This window comes from Giraffa tippelskirchi, chromosome X (genome assembly GCF_054371585.1).
Source record: "Giraffa tippelskirchi isolate mGirTip1 chromosome X, T2T-mGirTip1v1.2.pri, whole genome shotgun sequence".
Classification (NCBI taxonomy): Eukaryota; Metazoa; Chordata; class Mammalia; order Artiodactyla; family Giraffidae; genus Giraffa; species Giraffa tippelskirchi.
The window spans coordinates 126,763,011-126,783,876 of record NC_137289.1 but is presented as its reverse complement, the minus strand read 5'-3'; the positions used below and the strand labels follow the sequence as shown (position 1 = coordinate 126,783,876).

At 40.5% G+C, this 20,866-nt stretch overlaps 1 protein-coding gene across 7 annotated transcripts in view; it reads left to right on the top strand.

The window, feature by feature from the left end:
• LOC145536000 (glycerol kinase) overlaps positions 1-20,866 on the top strand; it is a 75,950-nt gene that overhangs the window by 13,922 nt on the left and 41,162 nt on the right. For 4 of the 7 annotated variants that reach the window (XM_081564368.1, XM_081564366.1, XM_081564367.1 and 1 more), the window contains exons 3-5: positions 16-122; positions 7,501-7,578; positions 19,794-19,870. In XM_081564368.1, the coding sequence (XP_081420494.1) occupies positions 16-122; positions 7,501-7,578; positions 19,794-19,870 (262 nt within the window). Of the gene's footprint in view, positions 1-15; positions 123-7,500; positions 7,579-16,079; positions 16,164-19,793; positions 19,871-20,866 lie in introns of all 7 variants that reach the window. The other 3 variants (XM_081564362.1, XM_081564364.1, XM_081564361.1) reach the window with 1 other exon arrangement.

Genomic DNA, 20,866 nt, shown 5'->3' with positions numbered 1-20,866 from the left:
TTCTTTTGTTTGAAGGTGGGTGGAGCAGGACCCTAAGGAAATTCTGCAGTCTGTCTATGAGTGTATAGAGAAAACGTGTGAGAAACTCGGGCAGCTCAATATTGATATTTCCAACATAAAAGGTATTTTTAATGTTTTACTCTCTCTGTGATTATCTCAGTTAAATTCATTCATTCATTCAGCACATACTCGAGTGCCTGTGCAATGGCAAGCATTTCTTCAAGAACTGAGGATACAGCAATAAACAGGAAGATTAGGTCCCTTTTCTCTTTGCTTCTGGTGCGTTTGAGACCACCAAGAAGAGCAGAGAAATATTAGCTAATTTCAGATATGGATAAGTTCCACGCAGAAAATAAAACCCAGTGATATGATCGAGTATATGGAGAAAGGCTTCCTTTAGATTAGAAGGCCAGAGAAGGCCTCTCTGAGGAGGTGACACTTTTTCTGATGTCTCGGAGGCCAAAAGGGACCAGCCAAACACTCTTCATCTGGGGGAAGAGTGTTTGAGGAAAAGAAAGTAGCATGTGCAAAGGCCCTGAGTGGGTATCAGCTTGGCCAATTCCTGGATCGGAAAGAAGGCCAACATGTCAAAAACAACGTAAAAGAAGGGTTGTTTCTTACAACCTGATAAAGGCTTTCAGTAGGAATTGAAATCTGGAAAGTGGATAGGTCCTTGTTGGCCAGTTAGGAGTTTGGATGTTGTTCTTAGTGTCACAAGGAGCCATGAGAAGGCTTTAAGTGAGGTGATAGAGGATAACAGGATCTGACTTGCGGTTTAGAAACAAACTTCCTGACTGCTATGTGGAGAGTGGATAGGAAAGGTGTAAGTGTGGATGCAAGGAGACCAGTGTGGAGACCACCGTGGAAATCCTGAGAGAGAGAGGACGATGACTTGATCAACAGTGGTTGTAGTGAAGGTGAGGAGAAAGGGCCAGAACTTGCTGATGAATTAGATGTCAGGGGAGCAGAGAGAGTACTGGGGTGAAGGGGAGAAATGGGTCACAGATGAGACTTGGTTTTGTTTTTTTCCTGGAGCTCTTGGATGGTTATAGAGATGCTCTTTACTGAGGAGAGAAAGAATAGAATAAGGAACAGCTTGGAGTGGACAGAGATTATTTGAAATCAAAGCACTTCATGTATGAAGTTGCCCTAAAATAATTGAGAGTGTGAGATTATTATAGATGCCTCTGTTCATTCCTAGTAGTTTTAATAGAATATCTGCCTATGTTTGACTTTGCTTCATTCATACAGGGAGGAAAAAATAACCCAGACATCTAAAATTGATATGCTACTAGTGTAAAGGGTGAAAGCATGATGTGGTTATTGCCATCTCCTTAGAGTTTAAATGTTTCTAGCTCATCATTCAAGGGGTATTCTCTTTCTTGCTTGGCTAATTTGTCTCTAGATAGAGGGAACAATTAGTTGTTGTTGGTGGTGGTTCCTTAATTAATGTCATCTTGGCTCTGAAATTGACTCGCACTCCTAAGTTGAAACATTGATTTTTTTCCCCCAGAGTTTCCCTAATTTCCCTAAATAAAAGTCATTTCAAAAAAAGACTAAGCACAATCAAAACTAGTCATTCAGCAAACTCAGAGTGCCTACAATGTGCTAAGTGCCCTTGGGACACAGTGGAGCACAAATAGGGTTGTACAGCTGTCAAATGGGAGAAACATGTCAATCCCATTACAAATTCATGGGATACTGTAACAGTGATATTTCTGTTACTGCAGATTTTTACAAGAAATACCCACGGGCAGTTTGATATAGGTTAACAAGTTTTTAATGTCCTACCCTCATTTTATTCCTACATCTAAGGGAAGAACTTCACACTTCTTTTAGAGTTGCATTCACCAAGTTTTCGATAAGTTGCGTGTGAAAGTGATTATTGGTCAGTTTTCTTGAATTGTCCTCAGAGCTTTCACAGTCTAAACAGTCTAAACATATGAGGCATTCAGCAGCACACTTTGTTGTCAAAACATCCATTACCAGTGACATTAATCATCTAGGTGGCTGAATGCCATGTTCAGGATGTAGACTCCAGAGCCACTGGCCATGATTTTGACCTCATTCTACCTCCCTTACAGGTGAGGTAGGCTGCGGCGTGTTAGCCTTCTGGACCTACTCAGGTGGTTCTTTTTTCTCTTGTGTTTGTGGTGTTCCTGAAGATGACACATAACTACAGTCCAGGTGACTTGTCTTCCACTTGCATTGTCTTCAAGAGCGCTGAACACACAGCTCCCTGCTCTCTGCTCCTCTGTGTCTGGCCAGTGTGCAACTTATACCCTAACCAGAGTGACCCAGCACTTTCTTCTCAACAACTCCCAGCCTATGGCCGAAACAGAGAACATTCCACAAGCCCGTCCATACCAGGCCAATTGTGCTAAAAAAGTTTTTTTTCCCAGATAATTTCTTGAATGGGCACTGTCAAGGGCCAAGCTTTGGCTAGAGCTCTAGGTCACAGAAGCCTCATGATGTAAAGGATTTTCCATCACCCAAACCTAGTTGCGGATGAGGGGACAGGAAGCCATCACAGGTCGTGGAGCTCTTTAGTGGTGGATAGCATGCATGCTCAGCTGCCCTGTCTCCTGGTCCAGTCCTCTCTTTCCTGAGCCACACAGATGTTAACCTCAAAATGGCTTGAGTTTTGAGTTCCAGTGTGGCAAATAAATGATTTTTTTCCCCCACTAAAGAGTGACTCATTGATCACTTACCTGGTAGTCACTGAGTTCATCATAGCTGGTTGTATTTCTTTTACAAACTCCAGTTTCATTGGTTTTAGTTGTCCTCATCAGCCGAAGTGTGTTGATTTCAGGTCCGTACAAACAACGTCTCTAAAATCAGAGGTCACTTTCCAGTTTAACAGCTCACAGGAGCCCAAGACAGGTAAATAGGCTGCTGCCTTCCGTCTTGGCTTAGAGAGCTGGGCAGGTCTGTTTGCCTGTCACTGGACTGAAGGAAATACAAAGTATACAGACTGACTAGCCATTAGAAAGACTGAAATAATGCCATTTGCAGCAATATGGGTGGACGTAGAGATTGTCATAGTGAGTGAAGTAAGACAGAGAAAGAGAAATGTTGTATGACATCCCTTATATGTGGAATCTAAAAAGAAATGGTACAAGTAGAGTTCCTTACAAAACAGAAAGAGGCTCACAGACTTAGAAAACGAACTCATGGTTGCCAAGGGGAAGGACAGGTGGAAGGGATAGTTAGGGAGTGTGGGATGGGCATATACACACTGGTGTATTTAAAAGAGATAACTAACAAGAACCTACTATATAGCACAGGGAACTCTGCTCAGTGTTCTGTGACAGCCTTGAGGGGAGGGGAGTTTGGGGAAGAATGCATACACGTATATGTATGGCTAAGTCCCTTTGCTGTTCACCTGAAACTATCTCAACATTGTTAATTGGCTATGCCCCAATAAAAAATTTAAATAAAAAGTACACCGAGTGACAAAACTAGATAATCTCTCTCATTCATCCTCTGTCATGAGGTACAAACAGAACACAAAATACACTGTTACAAAGTTGAGAGCATCAAATCCTCAGTGATTAGATAGTAGTTCTCACACCCTTGCAAAACAAGGAAACTCCCACATCCACTGCCTCACCCTACTCAACACATCCACAGACATTTCCTTCACCTCTCAGACTTGGCCTCTCAGAAAAGGTATTCTTTGTCCCAAAGCACTTCTCAGCAGTGGCCAGATATCATTTGCAATTGTTACAACTTGCCATAAGCACACAGCTTTATACTGCTTCCCACCTGGCTTCCAGTAGTCCCAGAGCCTTCCTCTAGGGATTGTATTATTTTGTGTGTGTGTGCTCAGTTGTGTCCGACTCTATGTGACCCCGGACATAGCCCGCTAGGCTCCTCTGTCCGTGGGATTCTCCAGTCAAGAATACTGGAGTGGGTTGCCATTTCCTCCTCCAGGGGATAGTCCTGACCCTGTGTCTCCTGCATTGGCAGGTGTACTCTTTACCGTGGAGCCGCTTTCTTTTACTATGTGTGTGTTTCATTTTTTTTTTCAGAAATGTGTTCCAATTATAAATTATAACTTATTTTTAAATAAGGATGCATGTCATCTATAATTCTACGAAGACAACAATTATGACATTCTGGACTCTTTCCAAAGGCTTTTTCCTCAGTATATTTTCTTAACTGCAGTTATAACTTTTCATAGGCAATCTTAAGCAAAATTTAACCAGATTTTGAATGTAGCATTTAACTAGTTAATTTTATAGTGACACTCAGTGTTGAGGAAAACAAAATCCTAGAAAAGTATCTGCCAGATACAAGAGGAATACATCGGGGTGTTTTGTTTATTTGTTTGTTTTTGTTTTTTTATACATTGGGCTTTATATGTGCCAATGATTATAATATCTGTAGCTAAAAGACTTGTATGTCATATGCTCTTATTGTAGCTTGACTAGGGTGGCAAATTATGAAACCTAAACATGTTATTCTGAAAAAGAGAGAATTAAAATTGGAAACTAGTAAGATAAGTACCTGTGCAGTCAGAAAAGGTTTCTTTCAGGAGCATAGAAAAACCTAGAGGATTTTAGGGTAAAAATGGCAAGAAATCAGCATGTGAAAGAAGTTCAGAAGTTCAGAGACCTCTATCAGAGAAAGCAGTGCCAGACGTGTTTGTGTCTGGAAGAGACTCCTGAGAAAGCTGGTTCGCTGGACTTTGTCTGCAAGAAAAGCACTTTTGCTTGGCACGAAGAAACCAAATTGAGAGAGAGGGGAAAGAAGGAGTGGTCAGAGTGGAACCTGTGACTGATGACTCAGATGGCAATAGCTCTAGATAATGTTCTAAATACCAGGTAGAATGAGCCAACAAAGAAGGGTAGCCTGAAGGGCGTAAAATAGTAACTCCAGGATTGCAACTCAGGAAGCAGACAACTAGTTAACCGCTAATGAATGCAGTGGGGAGGAATAGGAGAGTTTAGTAGAGCATGAATTCCTGATGAGTCCTCATTGTGAAGTTCACCTTAACAACCATTGCCAAGGTCCTGCTGAGGTCTCTAGCCTCTGCTGTGCCCACAGTGCTGCTAGGGAATTCCTTCACTTTTGTGTGTCCCACTTCATTCAGTCCCGTTCCTTGCGACTGACACTCCACCGTCTGCATAGCAATGATGACACTGAATGGCAGCCATAAGTAACGTGTATGAAGTGGTTACTGTGTGCCAGGCACTGTTTGTTTTTTTATTTATTTATTTTTAATTGGAGGGTAATTGCTTTACAATATTGTACTGGTTTCTGTCATATATCAACATGAACCAGCCGTGGATATACATGTGTCCTCTCAGGCACTGTTTTAATAGGCATCAATTCAGGTTTCTCTTTTTGTAACCTGGTAAGGCTTGCCTGGTGACTCAGATGGTAAAGAATCAGCCTGCAATGCAGGAGACCCGGGTTCAATCCCTGAGTCAGGAAGATCCCCTGGAGAAGGGAATGGCAACCCACTCCAAGTATTCTTGCCTGGGAAGTTTCATAGACAGAAGAGCCTGGAGGGCTACAGTCCATGGGGTTGCAAGAGGCAGACAGACTGAGCAACTAACACTTGCACTTTCAAGGTGGGAATTATTGGTAATGTCCATTTTACGGAAGATAAAACTGAGACCCAGGGTTACACTGCTAGAAAGCAGAGGCAGTCTGGCTTTGGAGCCTGAGCTCTATTGAACAATGCCCAAGATGCGCAACCCCTGTTTAAGCAGATCACCTTGTACGCTACTTCACAGAGAAAGTTGAGGTCCTGGCATCTAAATTCCTCGACTTCCTGTCCCTGTTCTTAATGTCTGTATCTCTTGCCCCCTTCCCTCCACCACAAGGGCAGCAAATAACCTTCTGCCCTAGTGAAGCTCCTCCCTGGGTGTTAATCTCATCCCCTCTGTTACTGTAAGAATCAGGATGGTGTTCCATTCATTTCCAGACCCCTTCCTCCCCTACCCCCATATTCTTCTTTCTCTTCCTGTATTCCTGCAAACATTTTTGTCTTCCTTTTTTAAAAAATCACCCCCAAATCTCTTCCTTTCCCCCTGTGCCTCTAAGTTTCCTGGTAATGGAATCGCATTCATCTTTGTATGTCTAGGCAAGGTGTTACAATGAGTAACTCTGCGTTGGATGAAGATTATTTAAAACAAGGGAGCTGTTGGTTCCCTTCAGATCTCTGTTGGTCAGAATGTTGCCAGTGTGTTTATTCTGGGGTACAGTGTGAGTAATTTGGACAGATAGTTGCGTGTTCCTAGGGGAGGTGGTGAAGGGACTTTAAACCATGCTGTATGGAGGTGGGGGCAGTGGAACAAAATTGGATTGTTCAGCCTCTACAAGGGAAGAGAAGGCTGGAGGGACAGAATAACTGCTTCAAGTGTGAAAGGCTGACCTGTGGAAGGAGTCACCTTATTCTTGTATTTTCAAAGAGTGTGGCAAAGATCGACAGGCAGAAGCGACGAGGAAAAGGATTGTTTTCAAATAGCAAAGCTGTGCAGTAGAGATTGGTCTGCCTCGTGAGGTAATATCTTTTCACTAGAAGTGCTGTCTGAATGGTCTCGTAACAGGCAATTCCAGAGATTTGAGCATAAGTTGGGTTGATTATATTGCCTTTAAGGTTAAATTCTGAAAGAGCTCCACCCTTTAGCCCAGCGTATGCAACTCTATACATGTGGGGAGTATTGAGAAAAATATACCAATGCTCCGATGCTACCCCAGGTAGTTAAATCAGAATGTTTGCTCCAGGGCCTGGGCACTGAAATTCTATAAAAGCTCTGCAGTTGATTCTAATGTACAGCCAAGTCTGAAAACCTCCAATTTAGCTGAATCAAGCTAAACTGAATAAAATGGTATGGAATGGTATTTTATTTAGAGTAACTTACTGTAACTATAGCCCTTGAGTTGTACATAGGTTAGTATGAGATAATTGCCATCACATATTGTACTTATGCCTGATTCAAACTCTATGTCTTGTAAACTATTATTAAAATACATAAAGAAAACTGAATTTCTAACTAACCGTAATATGAGTTTACCCAACATGAAGGATTCTATCAGTGGCTGTTTTTATAAAATGCAGATGTGTGTGTGCGCCACACACACACACAGAGAAATGTCTTGTAGCAGTTCGTAAATAAATGAGTGAGGTTATTGATGGTCACCTCAGCATAATAAGTAGGGTGTTGTAAACTGGGGAAGTTATTGCATTCCCTTTTTATAAGCCAACCTGGGAGTCTTTCTTTTCACTATTGATCTGGGTCTATGTCATGGTGTGCTGTAGTAAAGAGGAAAGGAGTCTAGGGAAAAAAAAGAAGCTTGACTTGGAGGTTCGTTTTTCCTGGGGCCATTCGAAGAAAATCAACTCAATACCACTACCAACGTTCTAAATATTTTTTTTTCCACATTGTTATGTTTACTTGTGCCTATATAAAAAAAGAGAACTATCCTCAGGTTTTTGCTTGTTTTTTTTTTTTAATTCTTTTCTGTTTAATTTTCTCTTTAAAGCTATTGGTGTCAGTAACCAGAGGGAAACCACTGTAGTCTGGGACAAGTTAACTGGAGAACCTCTCTACAACGCTGTGGGTAAGCTGTTGTGCATAGATGTCAAATGCAAGGCATTTTTCTACTTGCAGATGTGGTCATCCTAAAACATCTGGCTCCAAAAGCATGTAGTCATGTTTCCTGTAATCTCAAAGAGTCTTCTAAGAAATGGGTTGTTATATTTTTACCAATTTCAGATAGTTATTCCCATGTTGAATTAACTCTTTCTTTTGCTCGCCCCTTCCTGATAATTTGTAGTAGACAAATGAATCAGTATGGCTCGAACTTTTCGTAATCCCTGCTGTTTCTGACACCTAAAAGAGATCTCACCTCCTCCTCCCCTCAAAACTCAAGATTACACATGTGCCCAGTCCCATGTCTACCTCTCCATAAAGTACTTGTGTACTTGTTCTTCCCATATAGGCATTTGAATCGACTCTGCTGAGCTTATGAAAACAAAAATCTCATCATTTTAGCTCCTTCTGCTATAAATGTGGCTATGTCCACAGGGTGGAAAGGCTCAACCTCAAACATACCACCATTAGATATCACGCTTTATCAGTGGAAATGACCATGTATATTTTAGTCTCACTCTTCGCAGCACATGACAATTGAGCACTGAATGACACTGTCCCTTACTAAAAGGAAGATTTTGTTTTAAATATACAATCACTAAAAGGCATCATTCTGTCACTAATAGAAAAGCACCATTTTTTGGTCAATAAAGTAACAGGTTGTGGGTTGGGGAGTGGAGGCAGAAGTTGTCAGAGGTGGAATGATTTACGGAGTGAGCAATTTTTACTTTGCAGTTACTTTAATACAGATTGGAAAAAGTGACGTTCAAGCAGAAAATATGCTTAAAAAGTGTTTTGTAAGAGTAGCTTGAATCTTTTGGAAAGAATCTTTATAAAAAATTAAGGTGTTTAATGTTACTGTGTTATAAGAAAGCATTTAGTATGTCTTCTGTACTTGTGATAAAAAAACTAAAGATGCAAAAAAGGTCAAAGAATTGCAGCCAAAGGTCCTATTAGACAAAATACCTCTTTTGAATCTTTATTTTCTTCTTATTCTCATGAGCAGCTCATTTTAAATATAAGCAGGATATTACAATTTTAGTGACTAGGAGAGTATTCTTTCACAGACCAATGTTAGCCAACTTTTTATACTAGTTAGGGTTTTACTTTTTGTTTTCCCCCTCATGAAAGGAAGGGCCTACTCACAGGAACCAGAAAGTTCTTGTTAAACTGTTAACTTTGAATTGTAGAAATGCAGCTTTGGACTTTGAGTTGTCATCTTAAAATAATGCAACTAGGTTAGTTGAAATTATACTTATAGTGAAGGATTTCAGTAAATATTTTACCAGGAAGACTTGATGTGCTTATTTATTCATTCCTGTTTCTTCTACAATTTCTAGTTTCCTATTTAAAAAATATCAGGCGTTCAAAACAAGAATGACTGAAAACCAAAGGAAACAACTGACATTATAAACAGACCCATAGGAAATCCTAATATTAGAATTATCAGACTTTAACCATGATCTGCATGTTCAAGAAATTCATGGGGAAGATTGATAATCTTAGAAAACAATTAGAAATTTAAGGATAGAGATTTTATAACAGTATTAAACTCCATTGATGAGTTTTACATCATATTAGACACAGCTGAGGCACACACGCACAAAGGTTTAGAAAATGCCGAAAAGTATCTAAGAGAAATATAGAGTAAGATAAGAAGGTTCAACATATTTTTAATTGGGGAGCCAGAAGAAAAGAAAAGTGAGAGAAAAGTTTTTCAAAACTGCTGAAAAATATGCCACCAATTCAAGAAGCAATATGAATCCCCACGCAAGATATATACACAGAAAGCCATACACAAATATAGCCTGAGACCTGAAGATAAAAAGAATTTTAAAGTAGCCAGAAGATGTGATTTGAAGAGAGCAACACTAAAACTTCTAGCTGATTTCTCAATGGAAACAGAATACAGTTGAATAAAATCTTTGAAGTGCTAAAAGAAAATAATATCCACCTAGAATTCTATATTTAGTGAAAATATCTGTAAGAAATGAAGGTAAAATATAAAGGCAACGACAAACCAAAACTTAGAAAAATCATACAAGCAAACCCCTACTGAAAGAAAAACTAAATAGTTGTTTTCTGGTAAAAGGACAAAAATGTTCTCAGGTGGAAATTCGGCAATGCAAGGAGGAACACAGAGGCCAAGAAAGAGTAAATATGTAGGTCATTCTAACTGAATTTTGACTATATAAAATAATAATGTATTGTGATGTTCCAAATATATTAAAATTTTAAATACTACATGGCAAAAATAGTAAATGAAAGAAATATGTGGTAGATGAGGTTAAAGTGTCTTGTGGTCCCAGTACTGTCAAGGAGGCATGTTGTAATCTCTAGGGTAAGCATAAAAGAGTAAATAATGTATAATAAAGGGGGAAAATGGAATGACTTTTAAAAGGAAGGCAAGAAAGGAAAGAAAAAGGAATAGAACCAGGAAGGAAGGACAAATAGGAAACATTTAAATCCTACCATGTAAGTAATTACATTAAAAAGGACAAGATTACTCACTTCAGTAAAATCTAGCAAAGGCGTTAATTGAAACTGCTAATAAGCTGATGGGATTAGAACAGTAAGATTGGAGAGACAAATTGGCCAGACCTTTCAGAGCAAAGATACAGCTGGTATGTTTGGAAATTGAATAGGACATAAACATGAGGCAAAAATAAAACAGGGCTATAAGAGTTTTAGCCTGAGAGAACAGAAGGAAATTAAGTAATATTTAAAGAGTGCCAACATGAGAGAAAAATGACTTTCTCTCTTGGAAAAGTTGAATATGGGACTTGGAATTAAAGCTCATTTCTGGACAATTAGAATTTGTGGCTCTGTTATAAAGAGATTGTTCAAAATATAGACTTAAAAGTTGATAACAGGAACTTCCCTGGTGGTCCAGTGGGTAAGACTGCATGCTTCCAATGCAAGGGGTGCAGGTTTGATCCCTGGTCAGGGAACTAAGATCCTGCATACCTTGCGGTGCATCCAAAAAAAAGAAGTTGTTAATATAGTCTCGGTTTATTATAGATGAATTCACCATAAGAACGAAGGTTACATGATTTTATGCAACTGAAGTTGAAGTGCCTTTCTGTAGACAGGTTCTATGATGACCCCTAGGCATATAGTGACAATCCAGGCAGTTACTGGCTTGCCTTGGTGACACAGAAGGCTAGGGGTAGAAATTTGGAGGCTAGACAAGGAAAGACAATAGAAAAGGAGGACAGAGAGTAATTAGCTGGGAGGAGACGCCACTAAGTCATGACAAGGATAAATTCTGCCTCCAATTTTCTTCCACCCAGGAAATACTAAGGTGGCATATGTCCATGCAAGTTTTCAGTTGAGAATATCAACACAATATGTTGATATGAAATCTTTAGCACCTTTATCTTGAAACAAGACGAAAGGGAATTGATGGAAACAGAATCAGCTTTTTACATATCTTTGTCTTTGAGCTTCTTTGTCTTCATTTATATCATGGCCTGTGGGTTTTCCACTTTTTCCCTCTCTCTGTATCTATATATTTTCTTCCTTCCTTGTCCCTTCCTCTTGTAAACGTTTTCTCACTCGAAGCCTATCCTGTGCTTCTTCGTTTTTCTCTCTGTTTACTTAGTAAATTATATAACCAATGAACAGTATTTGTTATAGGCAAGCACAGGAGAGGGACAGTCTTCTTTTTTTAATTGCTTTTTGCCGGAGTCCAGCTCCAGCAGGTCCAGAGTTCCCTCGGGATGGACGGCGTCGGCGACACGAATGAGAAGACACAGCGAGTCTCGGCATTTCCAAGTGTCTTCCAACTTTATTGTTTTTAAGACAGCTTTTGTATTTTTAGTGGTATATAGAAACAAATGTAAAGTATAGAGTCATACCAATTCAGCTTAAGGGACATACCAACTTAGCTCAAGGGACATACCAACTTAGCTTAATGGGTATATCTTAATGGGCCTATCAAGTTAGCTCAATGGGCCAGCAGTTTCAACCCTCATCGAAGCCATTTGCGTGTCTTTAGTTACAAAAAGCCTCATTTTGTTTACATCATCTTCTGGCCTGGTGGCCTGCTAACACCTTGTGACTCTCCATTGATAAAGGTTGATCAATCAGAATACTTTTGTATAGGGCACATCAGGAAAGAATTCATCAACAGGAAGTTTTAAGGTAAAACCTGTTTTTGGTAATTTACTCTATGCCTTGAGCTTAACAGAAAAGAATGTAGTTCCATAAAGTCAAAGAACAGCAAGCTGAAATTCAGCTCTAAGTAAGAATCATCAGTTAAATCAACAATTGTCTTATTATTTGTATTAAAGCTAAATTTCTATTTATATAAATCCCTAACTATTATGCTTTCATTATATAGGCTAAATATGTTAAGAGTGGAGAAGGCAATGGCACCCCACTCCAGTAGTCTTTTGCCTGGAAAATCCCATGGACGGAGGAGCCTGGTAGGCTACAGTCCACGGGGTCGCTAAGAGTCGGACACGACTGAAGCGACTTAGCAGCAGCAGCAGCATGTTAAGAGTAAAAACATAGTGAGTAAATATAGATTAAGTAACAGTTTCACAAAGCACTATTTTTTGTATTTCCTAACAAGCCTTTTTTCCTGTGAAGGGTTTTGAGCCGGAGGCTCTCAATGCTGTTTTATTACTAGGGAGCAGTTATGCACATTAGCTCCAAAGGCACAGGTACATTTATTAAACAAACTAATATGTTAGCAAAAGGAATTTAGATCAGCATACTCTATATCCCAGATAATTTTATTTAGGGTGCTACCGTTCAGGGGCCTTGTTGATTTGAGGTTTCAGAATGATCTTTTTTAGTAGGGAATCAGGAAAGGCCTTTTGCCTAAGTCATAGAAAATAAGAAGAGGTTTATTATAGCAAGTGTCAGAAAGAGAGATGTTATTTTTAAGGTGAGCGCTGAGGCAGCCTCTCGAGAATCCCTGAGGCCTGAGTTGCTCTGCTCATCAGTCCTTCTCCTCATGACTGTCATGAGTGGGGATCTCATGAGCTGGCTCCCGGCAGCTTTTTATTATGTCACCATTTTTATGGGGTCCTTGATAGGTAATCTACTCACTCAACCCCTGTACAATAACAGAGAGGAGAAATTCGGGGTCCTATTAGTGGACATGAAACAGGCTTGGTGAAGACGTTGAAGACCAAGAAAGGCTATTTGTTCTTCCTTGTCAGTAGGATGTGTTTGTTCTCTGACATCTTTTATAACGGCATGCTTATGAGGTAGAAAAACATGCAAAGGCATCCATTGAGGCACAGACGGTCTGTTTCAGAAGCTTCATATTGTCTTAGTGTTTCTATGTTAGCTCTGTGATTGGCAAGGTGAACACTGGTGTGATACCCAAGATGGAGATTAAACACATCCCTCCTTCCTAGTCCCTGTGCCATGATGCAGCTGTTTACCATGATGGTCTCACGGATGGATTGCAGCAGCTTTGTGGCCCTGGATCTGAAGCAGGCCTCTGCCTTCTCTCGCCTGTCTTTCATTTTCCTCATCCCTCTGACTTTTCTCTCTCCCTCTCAGCATTATCTTCATCATATTTTCCAAATAATTCCCTCCACTCTTCTCTCCACCATTTTTCTAAGCCTTTTCCTTCCAGAATCACCTTTTTTTTTTTTTAGTGGTCTACAGGCCTTGCTGTCTTCTTAATAGTATTGAAAAGGAGGTTTAGATTGACAAATGTACCACAGACTAAACTGATAAAGAAGCACAAAGCTCCACAGGTAGTTCAGATGCTAAGTGGGGGAAGGCTTGAATCAACTGATATTTTAGCAAATTCATATACACATTTCACTGATGCTGCTGGGGAAACATCCTGGCCTGACTCGGATGGCCCGGCTCTTTCCCCACTTCCTGGCTAAGTTTCGTTACTCACTACTGAAGTTGCTTGGTGCGCATGGCAAGCCAAGTGCAATAGGACCCTCATCGTGGTAGCCTTCTGTCGAACACAGTTCATGATTTAATGTCAAAATATTATTCATAGTAAGGACTAATATCCAGGGAGGCCAGAGTCACTGATGTGAGTCCTGTAGTATATTACAGAAAACCACCAATAAAAATCATGTGTCTCTCAGCCATTATTCCTTCTTTAAATGGTATTACAAACGTTTTTTCTAAGGTACTGGATTTAAAGTTTCCTATGACACAAGACTCTTTATGCAGAGAGTGACAGTTTTAGACATTGGTCATTTTCTTTACCTTTTTTTTTTTTAATTTTTGCATATTAGTTCACCCCAGGCCAATGACTAAATCTGGTTAGTCATCTGTTGAGATCTGAAGGAACCCTGAGCTCAATTCTTGTATCTTTTTGGGAAGTGGGATATGTTTCAGAGTATCAACATGTAAGAAAACCATAGCTGGCAAACCTCCTAAAACTCCTAAGCACACTTGGTCTTAAACAACAAAGGTGTGGTTTTGTATTGTATTGTTTTTCTTGGGAAGGGAGCAGATTGTTATTTTTTGTTAAAATATGGAGTATTCCACTCTGTCACAATCCACTTATTTTTCAATTTTTCATGTCCGTTGTTACATAGTTCTTTGAATGCCTTACATCTCCTTCAATCCTGGGTAAAGAAATACTGCCATATTTTGTGGTGCTTGAATTCCTCAACTCTGCCAGTTTAAATAAAAAGAAACTAAATTAGAGTTCAACTTGGAGCTATGTTTTTTTCATATTCTATTTAAGGCTGTGACTTCTTCTGGGTTACAGCTATATCATAGAGATTTAATTCTGGACTCAGACTCTGGGTTCAAATTCCGCCTTTTCCACTTACTGTCATTTTGTGCCTGTTTCCTGAGTGATTAAGCTGGAGAAATTAAAAGTGGCCCTCATAGGCTTGAGGAACAATGAATTAATACACATAGGACACTTAAAACAATGCCTAGCAGACTATCAGGCTTCAGTAAGTGTTCAGAACATGGCCACTATTCTGAATTGGCTGATGACCTTTTCAGTCCAGGAATGCCAGATGAAATGGCTGGTTTAAACAACAGGTGTTCTTAGGGGAAACACAGAGCCTACCTGGGGCCCCATGCACTCACGTCAGCCATTGGCATCTTGGCATCTATACACCTAAAAGCTGAAATAGGTTTCAGCCCCCAAATTTTGACAGACACGTTTTCATTCACTGCCCCCTCCCCCAACTCTCCGTTTTTCTTTTGGTCCCCACCTGATTTCAGAAAATGTCATCAGCTGAGGGACAGTCTCTTCCCCTTTGCAAATGACCTCATACCCATTATAATAGCTTAACCTTTGGCTAGTTACCATAACACATAGCAGTTAAATCTGGTTTCCTAGATTTCATGTCCACTGTGGGGAAAGCAACCCAGTAACACTGAGTGTAACTGTCAGCAGTCCTTGCTTAGTTCTTCCATAACCTGTAGCCTTACCTTATCTCACTGTCAGGCCAGTAGCACCTCATAGCAAACCATCCCTAGAAGCTGTATTATTTGCCTTTGCTTCTAGTCAACTAAAAATAATTTAGATGATCTCTAGTGTCATTTTTCCCCCCTTTGGTATATTTCCCTTCTATTGTTATGACTAACCAAAACTGATTCAAATTTCTAAATATTCTAAAACAGATTTCTTCCTCTATACTGTTTACTACATCACTCAATTAACCTTGACCCATGGGCTTTGAGGCAACTGCATTTTTCTTTACTCTTAAAACTTTGTTTTTCGGAACAAACTAAATCTAGGAAACATATATTGGATATGACTTCATTTAATACAAAGACAAGTTCCAGGTCGCCCAAGTTGGGTTTTTGAAACCTATTCATTTGATGGTGTGAACCATTTAAATCCAGTTTATTTAGTCTAAGTAAGGTACGTGTTTTCTAGAAATAGGCTGTATGGTGTTCTGGACTCTGTTTTCCTTCCGATGTTTTTCTGAATCACTTTGGGACTGAGCAATTCCCTGTTCCCTCTAGACGTGCTGTTGCTTTCTGTGGACTTTACCTCCTGCCACCCTTCCAGGGAAGTGCTTTCCTGGAGCACTGCCTTCCCAAAGCCACTTGTCTTCCTATGGGTGCCCTGCCCTCTTCCGCAGAGACTAGCAGTTCCCTTAACATTCCATTCATACGTCCCCTAGTGATGCACTCACTCACTGCATCACACAGCATTTCAGTTCTGCGGTTGGGTCAGCAGTCAATAACCAACTGAGCCACTTTCCTAACTGGGACACAGACTGTGTGGCCAGGTAGGGAAGAGTCATCTGAACAAGAAGCAGGAATTGACCTGATCTTTGTCCAGCCGGAAATGCTATTGAACCAGAGACTGGACAGCCTCTGTTCCCCTACTGCTCCACGTCTCTTCCTTATCTTTTTCTACACTCAATTGGGTAGGAAACTGTTCATTCTGATGAACTTGCCCATGTGAGCCACCATGTCCTAAATGGTCAGGAAGAGAACGCAAACCTTGAACCTGGCCATCTCTAGCATGAATTGCCATTATTTCTCCTAATGCTCCAGCTGCTCCAGTTTCTCCTGGTCCTTCAGATCCAGCTGCCGTTGTTCCCTCTGGCTCTTCAGTTCCAGCTGCTGGTGCTTCCTCAGGTATTGGTGCTCTGGCTCTTGCTCGCGCCCCAGCTTCCAACTCAGACGTGTCGGGGAAAATTGACTGCTGCCGTTGGTTCTGGATCTAGCACCTCTTCTGATTGTTCTCAGAAATTACCTCCACATGGGGCTTAGTCCTCCTGCTCGGGATCTTCTCTTTGGCTTTTCGTCTCTTATTCTGCTCATGTAATTTTGCCATCTTAGCTCCTTTAATGAGTTTTCTAATTTTCCTTTGTTCTTAATTCAATTAATTTCAAGCATTTGTGTATTGCTTGGTAGTGTACCGACCACTGACATTTTCCTCTTTGGCAGTTTTACTAATTCATTCCATGTATTCTAATTGCTTTAGGCTCGAGTTATAAAAACAAAAATTCTGCCAGCCTTCTGTGATCATGGGATAATGGAAGGAGAGGGACTTCTGAGACCATCTAGTCTAAACTGCCTAATTTTATATTCTGGAAACCCAGGTCCTAAAGGGAAGTGAGACTTGCTTGAGTCACATAGCTTGTTGGCGGCAAAGCCAGAAAATGTAGATTTTGCCTCCAGTGTTTTGACTGTCTTCGGTGAGGGGTTCATTCTGTGGATACCAGATACTGGTACCAGATACCAGTACTGTCGATACTTCGAAGCTTTTAAGTGAGGAGCATAGTGCCCCATTAACTTAAGTAGTCCTTGTCCAAGAGCAATAGAGGCACAGAGCCACTTGATCATCAGTGTGTGTCTAGTTTTGTTTTGAAATTAACAGTTGGAACAAATTCAGTGTCCTAAAGAACATGCCCTAAAAAGAGGTTCTCAAGCGTGAGAAGAACACTGAATAACACAGGTAGGAGGACTCAGGCCCTTCTTGCCTGGACTCACAACCAGATTCCTACAATGCAGGGACTTCCCTGGTGGTTAAGACTCCACGCTTCCACTGCAGGGGGCGCAGGTTCATTTCCCTAGTTGGGGAACTGAGACCCCACATGCCATGCAGCATGGCCACAAAAGGGAAAAAATAAAGTAAGAATCCTCTGATGTAGGGACCAGAATGTGTGATTGCAAAATTTTCCAGGTGGTTCAGGTGTGCTTTCTGGATCAGAACCACTGCTGTTGAGTCTCGCAGTGTTTCTTAAAGAGAGGGCTTCTGTTTGGGCTTCCCAGGTGGCACTAGTGGTAAAGAACCAGCCTGCCAATGCAGGAGACGTAAGAACATGAGTTTGATCCCTGAATTAGGAAGACCCCATGGAGGAGGTCATGGCAACCCACTCCAGTATTCTTGCCTGGAGAATCCCATGGACAGAGGAGCCTGGTGGGCTATAGTCCATAGGGTTGCAAAGAGTCGGACATGACTGAAGCCACTTAGCATGCACACGCTATTGTGTTTCAGAGTATTTCTTTAGAGAGGGCATCTATTTAAGAGGTGTAATTTCTGGGCCCCCTCCCCAGACCTATTGTCCTAGAATTTCTGGCAGTGGAATTTATCTTTCAGCTCCCTAGTAATTTTTATGTCCATTAAAATATAGAAAAATGCTGACGTGGAAGGCTTTGAATCAGTAAACAAAAAAGCCTAAAGCCTAGAGAAGTGTCCCTTGATAAAAAATAAATTTTACCTCATGATTCAGCAAACCAGCATCACTAAAACAAAGTTTCACAAGTCAATATTTATCCTGCTGAGTTCAGTGAATGTTGACATTTTCTATCCTAACCCATCTTATTTCATTTTTTTTTTGCATAGGTAATCAAAGTTACATTGATTTTTAAACCCCTAACCCATTGTAGTTTGAAACATGGAGGATTGAGATGTGCTTGTGAATTCTACCTGTCACAGAAGATGTGGCCGATTCAGCTCTCTTCCAGGGCGCAGCAGGTCCCAGCTGCACACTCCCAAGCTGAGTTGAGAACAGGGACTTTCGCGGACTAAACACAAAATCTCAGGCAGGCTAATCTGACTACACCTGAACCAATCATTGGGACAAGATCCTAGAGCTGAGGGAAGGGTGGAATCTCAGGCTGAGGTTGAAGGAGGGGTGGTTTCCTAAAGAGAATTAGAGCTACAGCTCCCAGCAGCGGGAGGAATGGGTGCCTGGCAGCAAAGAGCAGAGGTCTTTGCTTGGCTGTGTATTTCCATGAGCTTCCTCTTGGCCTCCTGTTTCCTTGGTGATGAAGAATCTTGTTTTCTACTTTGGAAACCAGTATAGCAGGTGTCCCCAACCCCCAGGCCATGGATCAGTACTGGTCCATGACCAGTTAGGAACTGGGCCACACAGCAGGAGGTGAATGGAGGGTGGGCAAGCAAGCAAAGCTTCCACCTGTGTTTACAGCCGCTCTCCATCCCTCACATTACCGCCTCCGTCAGATCAACAATAGCATTAGATTCTCATAGGAGCTCGAACCCTACTGCACTTGAATCATCACCCCTCTCCCCCACCCTGGTCCTGGAACAAATTGTCTTCCACGAAACCAGTCCTTGGTGCAAAAAAGATTGGGGACCACAGCAGTGTAGTATCCTGAAGTCCCTAATTCAATTCTCCTGCAAAGTAGCCACCATCAAAATCAAGCACAGACTGCCCTCAAGGGAAATAATGCTTTAAGTAATTAAAAAGAATTGATTAAAATCCACAACAGGAAGTAATTGGTTTTTAAATGAAGAAGAAGGCGTAGTATAGTTAAGGGTGAACCGAACTGGACAGTAATGGCCAGCACTCACACGGGTAGCAGACAAGCATGCATGATCTCCCTGGTGCCCTTTAAATAGACTGTTTTCAGGAGGCATCTGAGCATAGTCAGTGCCTAAAAATATCGAGTGAGCACTCACAGATTCCAAGTTACAAAAGTTTGGTTCAGAACTGAAATCTGACAAATAAAGCTCAGCTGATACTATTGTTTATCTTTCACAGTTGCTTTGTATATCCTTTAATGTGTTCTCTTTCTCAAGCCTTCTGTCCTAAAGCAGAACACAACTTCCTACTAGGGAGATCAGAAAGTGGGTGATAGTTACTCAGTAAAAACAAGGTTGATCTGTTAAAATGGAGAGTTTACTTTATAATCTAGCAAGGAGAAAAATGGTGACCTTTAAATGATTCGTGTAATGATTCTGAATTCTAGTCTACCTTGAAAGAGTTTAATATAAATAAGCATTCTGTACATAAGCAAATGAATCTAATTTTTCCCCTCTATAATAGTGTCAGGTTCTCTCCTTTGTCACAAATTGCTGCCCAGTTTTTCCAAGGTACAGCCTTTTATACCTAGTACAGTGATCCTGAGCTGTGCATTTTGCCCTGGCAACTAGCCTGCCTTGCATTTAGATTTTTTTCTGCACTCGTGTATGCATAGAAAGTCCATATCCAAAACAGTTTTTTCATCTTTTTCTATAAAAAGGATACAAAATCAGCACCCTAAGGTATGTATTGTTCTCCTAACTTGGTCTATAATTTTGCATAAAAGCTTTAAATTCTCCCTCATAAATTTATCCTCTCTTCTAACAATATGCCCATTCATTTCTAATTTTCTAATTTCTGTCTTTGGAAAGCTACAGCATTTTAATTGCTTTTAGAAACTAATCGGTCTCCTATCCTTTACAGTGATTTCATTAAGGTCTGATTTTTTTTTTAATCAAGTTTTTCATATTTATTATTGTGTTTTGATCTATAGTGTGGCTTGACCTAAGAACCCAGTCTACCGTTGAGAGTCTTAGTAAAAGAATCCCAGGAAATAATAACTTTGTCAAGGTAAGAGATCTCTTAAAAAATATGCTATTTATGTGAAACAGAAAACCATTCCATGTTCGATGCATGAGACAAGGGCTCAGGGCTGGGGCAATGGGATGACCCAGAGGGATGGGATGGGGAGGGAGGTGGGTGGGGGGTCCAGGAAGGGGAACACATGTAAACCCATGGCTGATTCATGTCAATGTATGGCAAGGACTATTACAATATTGTAAAGTAATTAGCCCCCAACTAAAATAAATAAATTTATTAAAAAAAAAAATGCCTACCCCACATTAAAAAAAAAAATATGCTATTAAAATGCTCATTTAACAGAAAAAAAGCTTGGAGATTTCACCAGGCTTTCTGTCTTATTGCACAATAGTTATTTGATACAGTTTATAGAATATTTCTCTACAGATAATTACCTTTCTGTCTTCCTTGCCCTGTGGTGAATTGGAGAAATAATGTTCCAAGATTAATAGGCTGAAGGGGATGATAAAGTGTCCCAGTGGCTTAAACCATACTCCCTAGGGAGTGCTGTAATTCCACCATGCTTTCCAAATCCTTCTCTCTTGCTTTTTCATCATCCATGAAAGAAAGTTCTGGGTGCTTTTGAGGTTTTAGGCATCTGGACTCAGGGAGAGAAAGTAGAAGACACTCCAGCCTTTATGTGAATTCCTCTTCCACTTTTCTTCATACGAAGATGCCAAAAAATTGCCTAGTTTTCGGTCCTTATATAGATCTCTCTTCAGACAAATGGGGAGAAAAATTTTAAAACAGGTGAGGTACTTTTGTTAGCAAGGTCAAGTTCTAGTATCCAAAAGGAAATTTCAGAGTTTTTTGTTTCTTTGATTTTTGGTTTGTTTGTTTGTTTGGGGCTTTTGGTTTATTCCCTTTATATTTGTCAGTGGGACTCTTAAATGGTAGTTTCTTGTGGTTGTTGGTTATGAAAGTGAAAGTGTGAAAGTGAAAGTCACTCAGTCGTGTCTGACTGTTTGCAACCCCATGGACTATACA